The sequence below is a fragment of the Pelobates fuscus genome, chromosome 1 (genome assembly GCF_036172605.1).
Source record: "Pelobates fuscus isolate aPelFus1 chromosome 1, aPelFus1.pri, whole genome shotgun sequence".
In the NCBI taxonomy this organism is placed as follows: domain Eukaryota; kingdom Metazoa; phylum Chordata; class Amphibia; order Anura; family Pelobatidae; genus Pelobates; species Pelobates fuscus.
The window spans coordinates 462,468,965-462,488,771 of NC_086317.1; the positions used below are offsets into that span (position 1 = coordinate 462,468,965).

At 39.1% G+C, this 19,807-nt stretch overlaps 1 protein-coding gene across 2 annotated transcripts in view; it reads right to left on the reverse strand.

The window, feature by feature from the left end:
- Positions 1-19,807, reverse strand: part of TMEM135 (transmembrane protein 135) — a 262,755-nt gene that overhangs the window by 216,484 nt on the left and 26,464 nt on the right. For both annotated transcript variants that reach the window (XR_010085239.1, XM_063430948.1), the window contains exons 2-3: positions 15,580-15,707; positions 9,513-9,605 (exon numbers count right to left, since the gene is read on the reverse strand). Coding sequence is in view for 1 of the 2 variants with exons in the window: in XM_063430948.1 (XP_063287018.1) it covers positions 9,513-9,605; positions 15,580-15,707 (221 nt within the window). In the remaining variant the exon portion in view is untranslated. The remainder of the gene's footprint in view (positions 1-9,512; positions 9,606-15,579; positions 15,708-19,807) is intronic.

Sequence of the window (19,807 nt, forward strand, 5' to 3'; positions counted from 1 at the left end):
TTTACAATACTACGCAATCGTTGGTGTTTTTTTATCTTTAACATAGGACAGGATCTATACAGATTATAGGGGTGGGTCACCTAAACGGACCCAGAAGTGATCTACATCAGAGCTAGGTTTATAGCTCTTCGTTTGTGAGTGCAATATTTGTACAAATTAACCCCTTAACGGAGGTACGGCATTCTATGCCGTCGCGGCTTTAAAGGGCTTTAAAGCCGTTGCGGCGGCATAGAACGCCATAATGGCTTAAGCCCCCAGGAGATCGGAGGTACTCACCTCCGCCGCGATCCTCTTCTGGAGGGCTGCCTGACAGCCCAGGCAGCCCTCCCCCGGCAAATGAGGCCCCCGGGGGCCATTTGATCGCTCTGAAAGATATACTCAAAGAGTTGGAATAATCCAAACTGGCTGAGTATAGTACTGGGAAATAAATAGGAATATTAAATACTCAGTGCAGTGTAATTAGGGAGTTAAATAATTTAGTAATAGAGCAAAATAGTGAAAAAAGTGCAATCTAGCCTTAGTGGCTCACCTCAAACGGAGCCCCTGACGAAGGTGCATCACAGCAAGCACTGAAACTCGTGTCGGGCTCATAATCCTTCTTCCTTTTCTTCACTAGGGCTATCTATTACTATGTGCAGGAAACCAACATCCTAAGTATGGTTCTGCACATAGAGTCACTCCAATCTCTGTTTTTCACCTTTCAATTGGTCACAATATTTTGTCTGCTAAGGGTGATTCCCTTTGACTAAAACCTGGGACCTTTATTATGTATAATGCATGTTTCCTTGTACCTACTGTATGTAACTACTATATGCCTAGTGTTACAGTCATCTAGCACCATTTCTAAAGGGACACAATCAATCCCTTATAGATGCTAGACGCATATTCTGCAATGAAATTAGCAACATGCAGTCCCACTATGCCTGTTTGGTTTTATGATATGGTTAACCATTGTGTTTTAGTATGTGCAATTACAGGCTACTAATCACATTAGCGTTATCATTAGCCACACGGCACTCTTAAACCATTCAGGCTTCGCTCAGTGACCATTTCCCAGACACCCATGTCAGTCTAATGACATTCACCTACCTAATACGCTCAGAGCCACTAGACTTGACCATATATATTGCCTAATAAAGTCTCTAGTCAGTTGCGATTCCTGAGCCAAGTAGGTAATTGAGGTGAGCCACTAAGGCTAGATTGCACTTTAACTATTTTGCTCTATTAATAAATGATTTAACTCCCTAATTACACTGCACTGAGTATTTAATATTCCTATTTATTTTCCAGTACTGTACTCAGCCAGTTTGGCTTATTCCAACTCTTTGAGTATTTAGATTTTTCTCTATAAATTAGGGGTTAAGCCCCAGGACACCCCTGGAGTGTCCATAAAGGTGTATCTCCACCAGTGAGACGGTTACGATTTTTGGACCCATCCTCACAGGTGGAATTCTTTTTGTTACGTTTATATATACGTATAATTACAATAATAAATAAAATAATGCGATAAATAAATAAAATATTGAAACAAAATTTAAAATAAATTATATATTTGTATGTAATTTCATTCTAACTGTATTTTGTTATTAATATATATATATATATATATATATATATAGGTAACAAAATACACTTAGAATGACATTCTATATATATCTATCTATATATAAAATACAAATAACCGCAAATATATATATATAGAGATAAATACATATAATTACATAAAAGATTACATTAGTATACACGTAGAATTTAAATACCTATAAATGCATATATATTAAAATTCTACGTGTATATTTAAGTAATCTTTTAACATAATTAAATTTGATTCATTAAAATTTGATTGACATGCCTGACAACACAGAGAGAAAGTGCAGAGAATTTAATTCGCAAGCACTATATTTGACCCTGTAACTCTCCAAGACACCATAAATCCTGTACATAGGGGGTACTGTTTTACTCGGGATACTTCGCTGAACTTAAATATTAGTGTTTAAAACTGGTAAATTGTATTACAACGATGATATTTTAAGTAAAAGTGACGTTTTTTGCATTTTGTACAAACAAAACGGCACTTTTATGGACTATATTATTGTTGTAATATGTTTTACTGTTTTAAAACACTAATATTTGTGTTTAGTGAAGTCTCCCGGGAATAACAGTACCGCCCATGTACATGTTTTATGGTGTTTTGGAAAGTTAGAGAGTCACATATATGGCTTGCATTTCATTTTTTTGACATTGAAATTTGCCAGATTAGTTATGTTGCCTTTGAGACCGTATGGTAGCCCAGGAATGAGTATTACCCCCATGATGGCATACCATTTGCAAAAGTAGACAACCCAAGGTATTGCAAATGGGGTATGTCCAGTCATTTTTAGTAGCCACTTAGTCACAAACACTGGCCAAATATTAGTTTTTAGCTTTTTTCACACAAAAACAAATATGAACGCTAATATGAACGAGAATAGTTCACTCTCAGCTGATCATGTGTGAACCAAGTCTAAGATGCCATTAAAAGGTTAATTCAAACACCATGACCACTTCAGTGATTTGAAGTAGTTATGGTGCCTGCAGTCTGTACGCACAGTCTTTCACTTTTAACTGCTGCGCCTACATAAATTAACGGCTCAGCTGCCGAAGGGGTTAGCCATTAGCCAGCCCAAACAAAGTTCCAGGCTGTTTTATGTCAATTCTGTGCATAATTGGCATTTGATGCCATCGCGCACATCATACAGCCAATGTCCTCCATGACTTCCCTCCCTCTCCGGTAACGAGGTGTGACGTTAGTTAAGGAGGACTGGGCTGAGTGGAGAACATGATCTTGGCTGTAGAAAGGAAGGCGATTTTTAGCATTTCTTTTACCTTTTTTTAAATAAATGTTGGGGGTATCTTAGTACGATGCGCACAGCGGCAATATCCTCTTCTCCCCCTATTCTCTTTTTTTCCCGCTTTCTTCTATTTCTTTATTAATTCTCTGCTTATTAAATTTATGAGAGCAGAATAATTATCTTAATACAACTGAAACATTATCTCAATAACAGACACAGTAATAAGAAGAAATGAGATGTATTATGAATTAAGCATATAATGTGTCCTATGTTAAACTAATGCTTTTTCTATTACAGTTGTACATTGTATTTCTATAAATACATGACTGACTGCCTTAAATAAATAATTTTAAAAAAATAAGGTTGGGTGGAAGCAGACAACCTCAGAAAGGGTTACTCTAACCAAAACCAATGTTTTATGAAAACACAGGTTTTTTTTTTGTTGGAGTAATGCTTTAAATAATGCAACATGTACTCTGCTAAGCCACCCTGTTGTACACGCTATTTGTCATGTCAGCAGAAGGTATTTGCTCACCTAGGGCACTTCCCTAAGTCCTCTATATATATTTGCTTTATTGGATAGATGGTTATACATGATTGTAACTGTTGCCATTTATTAATCCCTCTGTTAACCAAACATGACACTGGTTTACCACCAAAAGCACGAGATATCAGAATCCCACAATCTACCTTGAAAATCTAACCAAGGTGGTTGGGGCGTATTATAGCTTTATTTTCTTTCTTAAATACAGACCTGTAACAGGTCACAGGGATTTACACCTCCCACCCCTCCAAACTACTATCTACTTACCAGTAGCAAATCCATTGGAGAATAAAAGGGGAAATCAAAACCCAACAGGGTCCTCAACATCCTCTAGTTTCCAGTTAAAACTTGTAATATTGTGTCGCGTATTTGCTGTATTACCCTCATATTCCACTTTTGAAGTGCTACATAATATGTTGGCACCATATAAATATATTATAACAATAATAATAATAATAATAACTAACTCCCTAGACTGAAGGACTGGGAGGAGAAAGCTCAGCTCAACATAATGAAGATTTCAATGGTCGCAATCCAAGCTTGGTAACTGCTAGCATTGACTGTTCTCCCACCGCCTGCACAGCAGATAATGGAATCACTTTGACAATTATGAGGGCAAATTAACTTGTGCAGAGCTATTTGAAATAAATAGTTTCCTATCAGTTCCAGCTGGTGCATCAAGCGGCAGATGCTGTCAAGACTTGGTAATAAGAGACAGATGTCTCTCTCAAGTGTTGTGCTAATCTCAATTCTTAATGAAAGCGGCACCCCCATGCCTGGGAGGAAAGGACTTTCTTGAAGATGGGAAAAAGCTGAGTTTGCTGATGCCTGCTATATGAGACACCACTCCCGCATTACAGCAGACACCGGTTAATTCATCACATTCCATCACTTGTTGTTATGACCGTCCCAATGCAGGCTGGTGGAACAGGACTCTCAACAAACGCATATCCAGTCCATCTTTGGTCCACATGCTGTAGAATAGTCGCACTGCGGGATTTGTTTAATTAGGGACATCAGATTCACCATATCTCCGTGCAGTATGGAAACTTAAATCTGATGCAGCAGGGAGAGGATTTGATCAACAGTATCTAAACTCGGAATTTTAGGTAAAAATTGCCAATAGATTCTCCAAATCAGCTGCAGTGCTCAGGTTTACAATTCAGATATAATTCACAAAACTGCGTAGTTTACTGAATAACCAAGATGGTTCCAAAAGGAACTGCCTTGATCAGTGAACAACGTTTATTTAGCTATATATTGCAATTGATAAATGAGTCACTGAGAAAATTTTACATTTGAAGAATCGGAGGCCAAGCTCTTCCCACGGGTGGTTTTATTTGATGCTTATTGCTCACCTTCTTTGGAAGTCACTGGTTCCGTGATTCAGTTACATAAAACTTTCAAAGGGAAAAATAAGGGTTTTCCACTTCTTACCATCACTGGTGATCTGTCCGTGCATGGATTAGTTAAAGTAAAGGGGTGAATATAGGACTTCAAGTAGTGGTCATTCAGCTTCATGGGTGCTCCAGGCGGCATTGCCCCTTGAAAGCTGGCTCCCTGGCATCACTGCACCATACAATGATAATCCAAAAGCTCAGATCAGTTACGAGCACATTGGAAATATTATTTTGTGAAAGAAAACCTTGCAGTAACCATGAGAAATATGACCATGATCTTTTTTTCACTTATTTTTCTAACATTTTGAGCAAAACAAACCGTGCTTCCAAAAAACATGGCAGCCTTTCAAAGCTAATGTAAATCCCACTACACTACTCTACAGCTCTAAACAGTTGAAGAAGTCTAGCAGGGTTTTTGAACAAACTCGCTGTTTAAGCAGATGACACCTGAATTGCAAAAATGGAGGCCATGATGTGCCTAGAACAGAGATGGAGAATGTCTCCAAGTCGGTTATTTAAGCCTTGATGTTGCCATTTAAATTAAATTAGCTAAAATTCTGAGTTATGGAATAACTCTGTATGTTATCATGGTGTCCTCCATTGAAAAATGAAAACGAAAAAAAAAAAAAACACCATTTCTAAAAGTGGTCAAAGTGCATTTTCCAGCAAAACACACAGATTTGAAAAGGTTTAAACACGTTCTTATGTTCTGCACACAATGCACTGCACAAGAAAATAAGTCAAAATCGTGTGTATTTTACCAGTAATTTATTTGCAAACCTGAGAAATATCTGTGAAAATGCTTTGCAGAATTTGAAATGCAAAACATATATTACAATACTGCTCACAGGCCTTCAGACTTCAGACTATACATGTATATTATCCAGAGAAATAAGAATAATAGATCCTGGTGCACATATATTCCATTTTGTGAAAAGTTTATTGTCCTGTGGAGTATAAAAATAAACTCTAACCTTACTGACCACTTCTGCTTTTAGAAGGGGTCATAGAGCAAGAACTTCGTATGTGCAGCGTTCCTGCTCGGAATGTTGCCTATACAAAGCAATCTGCACTTTCGTGCAGGTGTTTAGTTGCACCTCGGGCTGCCTAATGATAATTCCACAATTAGGTCTCTCGTAAGCACACATTACACGCTGGCGACAGATGTGAGTGTGCCTGCAAGTAGACACCTGTATTCCTCCCTACATTGTCTAGCATTCAAACTTTTTTGTTTTGATCCTTCCCCCTTTACCCCCCACAATCCCTTCCCTCCTCAGTTCAAAATAAGTGTACGCATGCGCTTTAAGCTTGTCAGAACGGTCCAATTAAATGCTCGTCTATAAGAAGCGTGAAGGTGGACAAGGCATGGAAAGAATTGAGAAGAACTTCACCCTATACTAGATGTCAAGTAAATTCATGCTCATTTTACAGTTTTTTCAATAAAAGTAAGGGAGGGATACCAAGTAACTAGTGTCTAAAAGGGCATCATAAATTAAAATAAAAAAAACAAACACATGGTAAAAAGGGTTAGAGTTGCCCATTGAGTTAAACAAGTACTAGTCGGCATGGAATCTGCTGAGAAAGGACACGGAGACCCATCGTAGAAAGGTTGCAGAGTAATGTTTTATAGGCCATACTATATTGGACATTTGAAATTATAAAGGTTTTAAAGAACGAGATTCACATTAATTTCCAGTGAATCACGTTGTAATATCCTTTATATTTCTTGTAATGAAGTACTAACCCCTGCACACCCGAGTAAGCTACTCCATTGTGAACCCACGCAAATTGCTTCTCTCTCACTTTATCCCATGTGGCATCACAGAAACCTGACCTCATGTGGAAAACATTCCGTAACTACTCCAAAAAAGAACACAGTATGCAAACATGATGACAGGTCTTAATTAAAATATGAAGCTTTCCAAGAGGTTATCGATGTTAATAGTGGATTGATTAACCCTTTGATAACTCAAGGAGGTGCTTGCTTAGTGGTGTTCTAGAACTCAGAGAGTCAGAGCTTAAGGGGTCACTGAGGTCCTTAATCCTCATGTTACACAAGACTCCGTCTAACGCCAGTCTCAGGAGTTATGGCCCATGAAATCATTCTTTTTTTTAATCTTGTACAGGGAATTACTGAAAGTCAGTGTCTGGAAGAAGCAAGAGAGTTTTGCAATTAATTTTTCAGCCAAGACTAGTTTAGATGTATTATAGTCTGGGTCAAGTGTTTATGTTTCCGATGTTATTCCTATGTTCTGTGAGGCCCAATAGGAAGAGATCCTTTGGAATTGAAAGATTTTATTATTTGAATGGTTAACTCTAGCAAACTGAAAAATCAAACTGCAAAATGGAAGTCACAATGGCCTATCTGCTAAAAACAAACAAAGAAAACAAAAGAACAAAGAAATAATAAAATTCCAGCTTGGATATTTTAACGTAAATTTTCCAAAACCATTTTCAATTCGCTACAATCCATTCATTAGTGTAGTGCTCCTCAACCCTTTCCTCAAGGCACACCTGCCAGTCCAGGATTTACTGATTACCCAGGTGTGTCTAAGGTATTTAGAAAAATAAAAACTTTATAGAGTCTACGGTGGGTTTTTTTTGTGTGTTTTTTTTTAAACCTTATACACACCTGGGTAATCAGTCAAATCTGGATTGGTAGGTGTGCCTTGAGGAGAGGGTTGGGGAGCACTGCTTTTATGAATAAGCACCTATGTTTCAGAATACACAAAATAATATGGCAGCGCTTTGTGAATATACCCTTGAAAAGATAATCAAAGATAACGCTTAACAGCCAATATTTAAAAATAATCTCTGTATCGAGTTCATTGTACTGAATATCCTTGACAGCACTGACTTATAGCCAGGGGACCAGGTGTTCAGTTCTCAATATTCAATGTATCCAATTTGCGATCAGGTTCTATATTCCATACAATGTATCGATTTCAAGTACCACTCCACCCGCATACTTAGTTTCCCCAGTCTCTTCCTGAATGCCGGAGTCTGTTATGTGAAGTCCGTAGAGACGCTCTAACTCCTTGCCGCTGATGATCTTGTGACTGCTAAAAGTACAGAAGCCTCATCAATGTATTTCGCCCCAACTGTGGGCTCTCTCGGGATAAAGAGGCGGCAGTACTCGGGGAACACTTATATATACCCTTACTTTCCATTACCTATTATATTAATAGTAATAGTCCTCGGGTACATTAAAATACAGATACAATTCCCTTCATGTTTCATAAATGTAAAAACACAAATATAGCATACATTGCTCTACTTGGATTTCTGTTGAAAGCATTTGCAAGTACGAGACAATAAAAACATCTTATAACCCACTTATTCATCACATCGAAAAAAAAATATATAATTTATTGTTATGCTGAAGATCTGTGTCAATAGAGATAAAATAGGTCTTAAAAAATATATAGCAGACTAAAAGCTGCAAAAAAAAGAAATACACATATCAAATTCCATGTTCCAAATCAAAATGCTAATTATCACTTGGTAAAGGGGAGAAAAATGAATTAAACTTAATACTTGTCAAGGTAAATGAAATGCACATCTAACTGATATACCACTAAATGCAGATTGTACAGAGATACCTCTAATAAATATAAAAAAAGAGAAAACAGTAAAAAATAGTGAGTAATTATCCAAACAATAAAAATGTATATATCGACTAGTTCCTAGAAATAAGAGTAACTAATGATAAAAATGAAAATAACCCTATCACCAGTTATGGATAAAATCTTAGAATACATAAAATATGTTAAGGCCATACCACTCTTATTAAATGACCTAAACATACAAACATCTAAATAACAGAATTATATCATGTTCGATGTTAAATATACTAGCACAATCTGTTTTTATAGAATATTGGATTATTCAAGTTCTGCATTTAAACCTAGAGGTACCTATGATTCAGACTCTAGATGAGGGTACGCAGAAAAAAAAGCAGAACACTACACATTACTCATATCACACACACTGCACATTACGCACACCTGTCACTCAGGTACTGGAGTCATTTGCATTGCACAAATAAAACATTCTGATTGCATGGACTAAAAGTGAGTTAAAAGCATACAGTTAATAGGGAGGTTGTATGGACCCCTTTTTTTTAGAGGGCTATGGGCTTGAATGCATGAAAAAGTAATGAGTGGTCAGCGGACGCTCCCAGCCAATCAGTGACTCCCCATTCATAAAACTGGCTTGGAAAGAAATGTACTTTTCCAACCCAGTTTAGTGAATAGCTAACCGCTCACAGCCAATCAGCAGTGCCCCTGCCCGGCAGCACTCTATGCTTCCGAAAGCTGAAAAGCCAGAAGCCGGATTTAGCCTGGACTTGAATCACACAGAGGAGGTTCCTGCAGGGTCTAGCAAACTATTAACAGAGCAGGACATTTTAAGTTCTACAGAATTTGCAATAAAGGAAGTGTAAACATTAGATGACTCTTTACAGGAAGTGTTTAGGAAGGCTGCGTAAGTCACATGTAGGGAGGTGTGACTAGAGCTGCATACACAAAGTGATTTAACTCCTAAATGGCAGAGAATTATTGAGAAGTGAGGCTGCAGGGACATGATCTATACACCAAAACTTCATTAGGCTAAAGTGGTTTTGGTGATTATAGTGTCCCTTTAAAGCGGCTGTGGCTAGTCCTGATCGCGTTCTTCAAAATAGGCATGGAACCACTGCAAGTCGAAAACTAAAAGCAAAGATAAATAGATGTTTACCTGCTCTTTCTTTCAATCAGAATAGCAACATAAGAGGCTGGCAATGCAGCACCAAACCCAGGAGTCCAAAAGTAGAACCGTCCGAGTATCTTCCTGTAAGAAAGAAACAATTACAACACAATGACCTATACAAATCAAAACGGATTATTCCCATTACATTCACTTTAGGAATTGCAGAATTGGTGGGTGACAGAAGTCAACAATACATTGAGGTAAGGCACATTCGAAGTTATCTTGTAATCCTAGCCAATATGTGACATGTGGTCAAGATACACTTTACAAAGGTAAAACAACATTCTACACTATACTCCCGATCCACTACAATAATGCTATATTACAAATATTGAAGATAAATTGAACAGTTCCAATTTAGGACATCAAATTGTCCCCATTTTTCATCGGAGGTCCTACTTCTAGGAGTCACAAAAGTAATTCAAGAAAAACTGTAAATTACAATTTAAATATGTGAGCCCATTTCTGCACCGACCACTTCCCTGTTTCTTAGCCACACTCTTGTGTACCACACATGTATGTCTGCTGAAATTCCCCCAATTTTTGTTTAAATACATTCTGATTTCAGACCACCTTATGAGGAAACAGGAGATAATCGAGACCCATAGCAACATCTATTACCTCTGCAGTGAACACCATTATAAAAGAAGGGTGCTGGGATAGGACAATCTATTAGTTGACATCAACCTGCTTCCTACACAAGATATTCACAGAGGCAGTTAGTGGTCTTTCTGTATAATTGCTACCATTTTCAAAACAAAAACAAAAATACAATCTTGTGTATTATTGTTTTACACAAGTACAAACAGATTTTGCAGTCCTAAAAGAAGTAGAAGGGACAGAGTCAACATGAAAGTGCCCAACTTGCTGCAATAGGCAGTGCTCCAAAATTGTAGTCTAGTAGGCAGTGGTCCAAAACTGTATTCTGCTACTTCGAAATCCTCAAAACCAGAATGGGTTAAAATCACCATATGTAGCTGGCTGTATTAACACTGAATCTGTTTACGTTGACTAAAGATTTGGGACATTTCTCACATAACAATGCTTCTTTGTTGAACAGACATCTGTAATCATGTTTCTGTACCTCTTGGACCTGGGACAACCACCGTACAATTCAACTTCTACATCCTTTCAGCGTAATCGAAACATTTCAGCAAAACAAAAGGAAACTGAAAGGTTACAGTACCAGCCTTCCTTGATTACACAGTGGAAATAAAGATGAAAAGACAGTAATTGGGGGAGAAAGAAGGGGGAGCAGTATTAACTCTGTTATGGATTCTTTTCATCTTGGTCGACTAAACTAAACTTTTGTTCTCTGCTTAACGCTAGGTAGGCTTACTCAAATACATCAGAGCAATACCATGTCAGGCAAAAATATCTGATTGCTTTTCCACTTAAAAGTCAAAAATCTGTGCAAAATATCCATATGCATGTCCCCTTTTACATTCATTAAGGCTGTATGGTTGTTATGGTCCTAAAATAAATACAATCGTATTTGTGTATATTGCATGAACACTGGAATATGAAATTCTAGATAGAGAATTTCACAGTGATACAGTTTAGCAAACATGATCTGCTGTACAGGCTGAACTCCACTGCAAGTATGATTGTAGGACATGGTTACTCCAATGTCAATCGACACTTGGCTCGGAGGAACAAGGAGACAATAATGGTAATGGACCATCAGAAATCTGAGGTTGTTTTATCTCAATATATGTAAAGGAAAGGATATTTTTATTTTTTTTTGAGGGGAGAGGGATCTTCATTGAGTGGGTTTAGGATATCGGACCTGGTCCAGCTGCAGACATCACTTTAAGAACAGACTTTTTTTTTTTTGCTTTGTTTTTTTTGTAAGCAGAGGTCACCAGAATATTAAAAAGCAAAAAGTATAATTAGTTCAGTAACATTTTCCATGGTGCCGTAAAGTAGCTTTACAAGTCATGTACGTAAATTGAAAACCACAAGTTTAACTTACAGGAACAAGAAGTACTGCAAACGTAAAAAGGAAGAATACGGGAATAAAGAATAAAACGATTTCAAGTAGACGGACATTAAAGGGAGCATTTGACAAACCTTGTCACACTAGCTTCCATGTTTAGCTTTCAAGAGATCCTGTCATTATCAACCCTAAAGGATTTCTGTACGGTAAGAGTTATTTAAGGTGCAGAGCCGTCTCTGCAGGAGTAGACTCTGTAATGGTTCTGGAGAATTCGAAGAGGTACAAGCACGCTATATAGGTTTCTTACACTCGCAGATCTTAATCCCAAACAGCTGCTTTTTATTACACAAACTGCCACAGACTTTATAAAGGAATTTTATAACTGCTTTCCAAGCCTTCACGGTGCTCCTATGTTGCTATGCTGTCCTGAAATTGATTATTTTAGGATTTCACAAATGCCAATCAGCTGAATTTCTATTTCCAAAGGTATGAATCGTAAATAAGGGAAAAGTCAATAGATTAGATAGGCATACATTTAAAGTTATTCTCCCTACAGCAAAATGAGCTATACAGATGTGTCTCATACAAACACAATGTTTTTAAGTATAACAACTTGTAAGGAGACATTTTTTTTTTTTTAACTTGCCGATAATTCTTTATTTTAACAGCATGCATCCACATGTCAATACAAGGCTCATCAACAACAAAAAATGGGAACGTGGTAAATACAATGCTCATTAGAAAAATCACAAAACCAAAAGATTACAAATTAAAAGTTATAAAACAGTATCTAGTGTAATGTATTCATTCTGTTTGGATCGATTGTACACACATTTATGTTGTAACCTACATGGGCAAATCCTACATGCAAACATACCAGGGAATTGGGTGCTTAATGTTGACCTGTCCTTGGAGTAGGGAAGTCATATAAGTCATAAGGATCGTCAATAAAACGTACAATAAATCATTAAACATGTTAAACTGAAGCTTATGATATGTTGGAAACAGAAAACCATCCTGGAAGGCATGAGGAGGGGGTGGTAAAAGATGGGGAAAAAATAGACTGTAAAAATGATGAAAGGATAGAGGGGATTAGGTTTCTAAAATAAAGGGGTGCAGCACGTAAGCAAGGAAATATTAGGGTATGTAGGAAAGGGGGTTAGGACGGAATAGAGTCAGGAGATACACACTGGTAGCAACTTGTCCAAAAGAAAAAGGAAAGTCCTTGAAATGTTTGATATCATTAGATTGGGAGAACGCCCCTAGTGGGAGGTATCTTGAGTACTCCTTAAACCAATCCTCATGTCCCTAATCATGAAACAGTAACCCTATGGATACAAGCACACAGCCATCGTCAAAATAATTGGCTGTTCAAATCAAAACATTGCAATGGGGAATAAAGTGACTGAGGCAACTTTAACGGACAATGATTATTGGTGTAAAACATAGTGGGTTATGTATAAAACAGAAATTTTCTCTAAAGATCTGAAACTAGTGAAGTCACCAATGGAATGGGCCTGCTGGTTCCACTTGTTTCCATGGTGATTGTCCACTTTTAGTACTTTAGACCTCTTCAGGATATAACGGTTATCTGAATGGCAAAGTCATGGAAAGAACAACCAAAACTTTGACTGCATTTGAGTTAGAGAATTTTTGCAAATCAGGTGTTCTACCAGTTTGGCCATTCAGAATTAATTTACAAAACGTTGGAGCGTAGTGAATAACCCTGTTGGTTAATGTGCCGTGTGCTGTAGTAGCTTTGGTGCAGAGTTCCTGGCGCAGTGCCAACCCTCCAATGTAAGTAGTCAAACCATTTGCAAATGATTTAACTTCTTACCTGGAGTCTGCTGGGCGCTTGTCACTGCCTCAATGGGAGCCATAAATGCTCTGGTCTGAGATAAATCTGGTGGTTCAGAGCGCTTTGAGGCTGTAGGCCCAGGTAAGAATTAAAATCGTTCCTAAACACTTAGATTACTTACATGGGGAAGGCAGGGAACTCCTGGTACCATAACAACCATAGCTTAAACAAGCAAGATCAGAGGGGCCTGGTCAGACTACTTCAATCAAACAGGAAGGTGACATTAACAGTGCTGTGCAGGTTCCTCTCGTGTCAGCAAATAACAGGAAATGGAGGATACTAATCATGATTACTGCAGAGGCATACCAATGACGGGGTCAGAACTTCATGTAAACATAATTCCATGTGTCCATCCTCCTTCACATCAATCATTCAAGCTGGTGGTGTAATGTAAGGGGAATATTTTCTTGGTACACATTAGGTTCCTTAAGACCAGTGGAGAATAGTTTGAGTACCATAGTCTACCAAGTATTGTTGCTGACCATGTGCCCCTAATATTCCTTGTCCACAGTCCCAGTCCCTATCCCCCTGCACCCACCACAGTCCCTGCACCTACTACAGTCCCTAATACCCCCTGCACACATTACATACAGCCTGTAATAACACCTACACCCACTATAGCCCCTATCTGTCTCCAGCACCCCACTAAAGGCCCTGCCCGACACCCCATTAAAGCCCCTAATATCCCGTGCATCCACTATAGCCTCCATTCCCCACTGCACCCACTAAACTGGTTCATGGATTGCAAGATAAAACTTACAAAGAAAAGTTAAAGGAACTTAACATGTATGGCTGGTGATCTCTGGGATCTCTTATTGTGGCAGTATCCATGTAGCCTACAGAGAATTTCACAGTTACCATCATGCTTAGCCTGGTGCTATAAGCGCATGATACAAGCTGCAATTACCGTATATACTCGAGTATAAGCTGAGGCCCCTAATTTTACCCCAAAAAACTGGGAAAACTTATTGACTCGAGTATAAGACTAGGGTGGGAAATGCAGCAGCTACTGGTAAATTTCTAAATAAAATTAGATATTAAAAAAATTATATTAATTGAATATTTATTTACCGTGTGTGTATATAATGAATGCAGTGTGTGTGTATGAGTGCAGTGTGTGTGTATGAGTGCAGTGTGTGTATGAATGCAGTGTGTGTATGAATGCAGTGTGTGTGTATGAATGCAGTGTGTGTGTGTGTTGCAGAGCCTTGGTGGAGGGTGGGCATTTTTACAATTTTTTTTTTTTTTTATAATTTTAATAATTTTTTTTTTGTATTATTTTTTATTTTATTATTATTTATTTTTTTCGTCCCCCCTCCCTGTTTGATACATGGCAGGGAGGGGGGCTCTCATTACCTGGTGGTCCAGTGGCATTGGCAGTTCAGTGGAGGGGGCTGGCAGAGAGCGCTTACCTCTCCTGCAGCTCCTGTCAGCTCCCTCCTCCTCCGCGCCGGTCCGGTCAGCTCCCTCTGCAAGTCCCAGTGTAAGTCTCGCGAGAGCCGCACTATGACCCCACACTATGACCCCACTGGGAGCTGACAGAGGTGCTGACCAGACCGGCGCGGAGGAGGAGGGAGCTGACAGGAGCTGCAGGAGAGGTAAGTAAACGCACACAGCCCCATTGTCTGTATTATGGCAATGTAAATTGCCATAATACAGACATTGACTCGAGTATAAGTCGAGTTGGGGTTTTTCAGTACAAAAAATGTGCTGAAAAACTCGACTTATACGGTATATTTATTTGTATTAATCTTCGTTTAATTTCAACTTGTGCCGATTATTTATAATTTCCTGCAGCTACCAAAGCAACAGACAATTTTCATCATGCCCAGCCACTCACAGAACACGACATGATGAGAACTGCAGTTCACTGGCACTCCACTAAATACTGCTCTAACCAAGCCCACACATTAACTGGCAAAGCTTTAGTTGCACAGCAGCTATAATTTAAGTTGTGCGCCCAACCCATAAGCACTGAATACACACACAGACGCATGAACAACTGCACAGGCAGTCTGCTACTGGATGAGAGCAATAACGGGGTGCAGACAGCATGGCAAGTGCACTCACAGACTCACCTATCCACTCTCCCTCACTCTTTTCTATTCCATATTTCAACGGTGTTCCAGCTACGGAATTCTGTGATTTTACAAATTACTGGACAATTAAGCAATTCTCATTTCAAAAACTAAATTAAAAATACAACCCTACCCCCCACCCCAAACAAAACCCACACAGATGAAAGTACCAATACTTACCTCAAAATGCAGAAGAAAGCTATATACAGACTCCCATTAGTGGTTAAGAAAGAAGTAGATCGTAAGAGCTCGGGCAGCAGTCTATGGATGTAATAGTCAAGTTTCCTTCTCCGTAAAATGGCTGCTATCTGAAAAATAAATGCATGAACATGAAATGGAATAGTAAAAACATAGTTGGTATTTTAGACATCTAGAAATGGTAATTTTTAGATTATGAACCCAGAGTGAGGAGCCAAATTCCATGCCATTTCACCAGGTCCACAGTATATTATATGTATAACATGGTTTTCATCAAAACAACAGAAACCCTATGACTGTTCTTATCACAGAATTCTCACACACACACACACACACACAATGTAGCCAGTTGCCCTATCTGCTGCAGATAATCACAACATACATTACAAGGTGTCTTTACTATTATTATTTTATTATTTATTTAGCGCCAGCAAATTCCATAGTGCTGTACAATGGGTGGACTAAGAGACAAGTAATTGTAACCAGACAAATGGAAGCACAGGAACAGAGGGGTTGAAGGCCCTGCTCAATGAGCTTACATGCTAGAGGGAGCTAAAAGTGGTAGAGGTTAACACAGTAAAGGAGTTTAAGCATGCGTGGGATAGGCATAAGGCTGTCCGAACTATAAGATAAGGCCAGGGACTAAATAAAGTATATTAAAAAAATTGGGCAGACTAGATGGGCCGAATGGTTCTTATCTGCCGTCACATTCTATGTTTCTATGTTTACCTATCATGGACTGATAGGAGACAGGAAGGTCACGCAAAGGTCAACTGAGACAAGACTAAGTTAGGAAGGGACATGAATGCACATATAAGGTTGCTACTAAATTTTAAAATAAAAGTTGTTGGAAATACAATTCTACAGATTATGAACTGGACACATCGCAGTCTACAATGTTGGATAGATTTTCCAATAGTGAATAGTAGGAAAGTAGACCCGTGAAGGGTGGGAAAAAAGAAAAAGTTTATTTTGGCTTAACCACTTCGTCCAAAATTTTACTTAACGAAAAAAGTAGTTGGAAAAACAAAATCAGATTAACCAAAAGGGCACAATATGGGCCAGTGGACTCCAAAATATATTCAGAATATAAATACACACTTTTTTTTACCCCTCTTTTGGCCACTTATAAATTGTATCTACCAATAAAATGAACATTTTGGCTTGGAGTACAAGTGTTCATACAAACAACCAAACTTCCTATATTTGTATGAACTGCAGTTCATAACAAAAGGAATTTTCATGTCTAATGTTAAACACCCTGCGATGGTAATGATAGTGAGGAAGAAATGTTAGTCCTCCACATAGCAACATCATGCCAGTGCGCAGGATAACCCCATCTGTGTATGACCTGGTATGACATCAAGCAGTAATAACAAGAGTATCTGCCAAATGATATCGGCAAGAGAGGGGTTACATGGCCTTTCAAAGAGTCCCTAAGGAATGGCAAATGTGCTAGGATCTGAAAAGCCACTTTGTATACATTTGGGTAGAACTGTTTTTGAAAATGCCAAGACTGATGGAAGACTTAATGGAACTTAAAGGAGCAAAATACAAAACACTGCTGGGTAGATTGATCACTGTCAAAACAGGTGCTATGAGGGGGCAGAGCTAGCTGCAGAACAGTGCGGTTGCATTCTCTCGAGTTCCGTGCTTAGGCTATAAAATATTGCAGTAATAAGGCGGAATTAGAGCCAGGACCCAACAGCAAACTGTCACTCTACTGCCTAAGGGTGCAATGGGTCAGAAAAACAAGAAACAGCGGGCAGACAAAGGCCCTTTTTCACCCGAGACATCGGAGAATTTCTGCAGGGCTCTCAAAAGCCTGAATGGGACAAAATGGCGCCGGGAGACGAGGGATCCTCTTACTCTTCCGAAGATCTCTCCTACGATCCTGAGGAGGGGTTCTCGTTTGCCACGCCAGCAGTGCCAAAAACCAAGCCACCGGCTACCGGAGACCCTGTCACAGCAGCCCAACTTAAAGACATGCTCTCCGAACTGAGAGCGAACATTGCGGCTGACATGGAGTACTATAAAGACGCCATAGAAGGTGCCGTTACCAAGATAACCTTCCTGGAGGCAATGACAAGCACACACGACTCTAGGCTCACCTCCGTGGAACACAAATTGGCAGGACTCCAACAGAAACAAAAAGCCACAGCAGACAGAACCGAGGCTCTGGAAAATCAACGACAGCATTACATTTTAAAAGTGCGGGGAGTCACGGATTCGGTGAACTTGACCGACCTGCCACACTATGTGCGCCTCCTGCCAAGTACGTTACTACCACCGAAACAAGCCAAAAGCAAGTAAGATTGAGGGCATGTTCCGACTGCCGAAACTGGCGTCAGCATCATCAGAGGCGACTGCAGACCTGATAATCAGGTTCCAGTCCCAACAGGACAAGACCTCAATTTGTGCAGCAGTGCGTGGACACACTCCCCTGATGTTTGAAGAGTCTGCCCTATCGCTGTTCCCGGACCTCACCAGAGGCACTATCGCTTTGTTGTAAGACCTTGCAGCCACTACCGTTGATCCTACGGGCCAAGGACATTTCCTACCGCTGGGGGTTTTCTGAAGGCGCTGTCCTTTACACACCAGGGCTCGTTTTCTTTATGCCCACTCATATGGTCGTTATTGCGCCCTTAGCCATTGGGGATCTGCACTAAAGTTTTGTCTACTTGAACACTAAGGAGGATAACAGACTGACCTCAAAAAAGCACTACCTTCAAAAGGTTTTATTCTCCCAAAAGAAATACTTTTTCTGCTAGGACTATTTATTATTGTTATTTCTCAATATGTTTATATATATTGTGTATACATATACAGTATCTCCCAAAAATAAGTAAACCCCACACATTTCTTAAATATTTTATTATATCTTTTCATGTGACAACACTGAAGAAATGACACTCTGCTACAATGTAAAGTAGTAAGTGTGCATCCTGTATAACAGTGTAAATTTGCTGTCCCCTCAAAATAACTAAACACACAGCCATTAATGTCTAAACTGTTGGCAACAAAAGGGAGTACACCCCTAAGTGGAAATGTCCAAATTGGGCCCATATAGCCATTTCCCTCCCCAATGTCATGTGACTCCTTAGTGTTACAAGGTCTCAGATATGAATGGGGAGCAAGTGTGTTAAATTTGGTATGAGTGCTGCCAGCATTGTTGCAGAGGCTGAAGGGGTGGGGGGACAGCCTGCCAGTGCTCAACCATACACTGCACACTGCATGGCTGTCATCCCTGAAGGAAGCCTCTTTTAAGGATGATGCACAAGAAAGCCTGCAAACAGTTTAAAGACAAGCAGACTAAGGACATGGATTACTGGAACCATGTCCTGTGGTCCGATGAAACCAAGATAAACTTATTTGGTTCAGATGGTGTCAAGTGTGTGTGGCAGCAACCAGGTGAGGAGTACAAAGACAAGTGTGTCTTGCCTACAGTCAAGCATGGTGGTGGGAGTGTCATGGTCTGGACCTGCATTAGTGCTGCCGGCCCTGGGGAGTCACAGTTCATTGAGGGAACCATGAATGCCAACATTTCTATATGCTACATGCCATACAAGATTTTCAAATGAGCACAGTGGGAAATTAACTTTATGGAGTGGAGGCGAAACCGTTGAACTATTCCTTGCCCTGATGGGTTACTACATAACCTACTGGTAGCCATTCCGTTTAAACATATCTCCCCATGCCCCATTTTCAAAGATTCTAAACACATTTACGACCATTCAAAACAGTATGTCCAACTGGGTGTATCATTTAATAGTTACATAGTTGAAAAGAGACGTCCATCAAGTTGAGCCTAACATCTGTTTTTTGCAGTTGATCTAAAAGAAGGCAAAAAAAAAAAAAAAACCCAGTTTGAAGAACTTCCAATTTTGCAACAAACTAGGAAAAACATTCCTTCTCGACCTTAGAATGGCAATCAGATCTCTCCTTGGATCAAGAAGCTATTACTCCACAAATTAAGAATTATATCCTTGAATATAATGTTTTTCCAAGTATTCATCCAATTGCTATATAAACATCTGTATAGACTCTGATAAAGCCTTGGACAATATTTCCCACAATATCCAAGTCTTTAATAAAAATAATGGCTTTAACAAAACAAAAAGTTTTGCGTTCCTAAAAATGAAACCATATAATAGAAAATGGTTTGTTGGAAACAGACATGAACGCAGTGCATTATGGAGGGACAAATTTG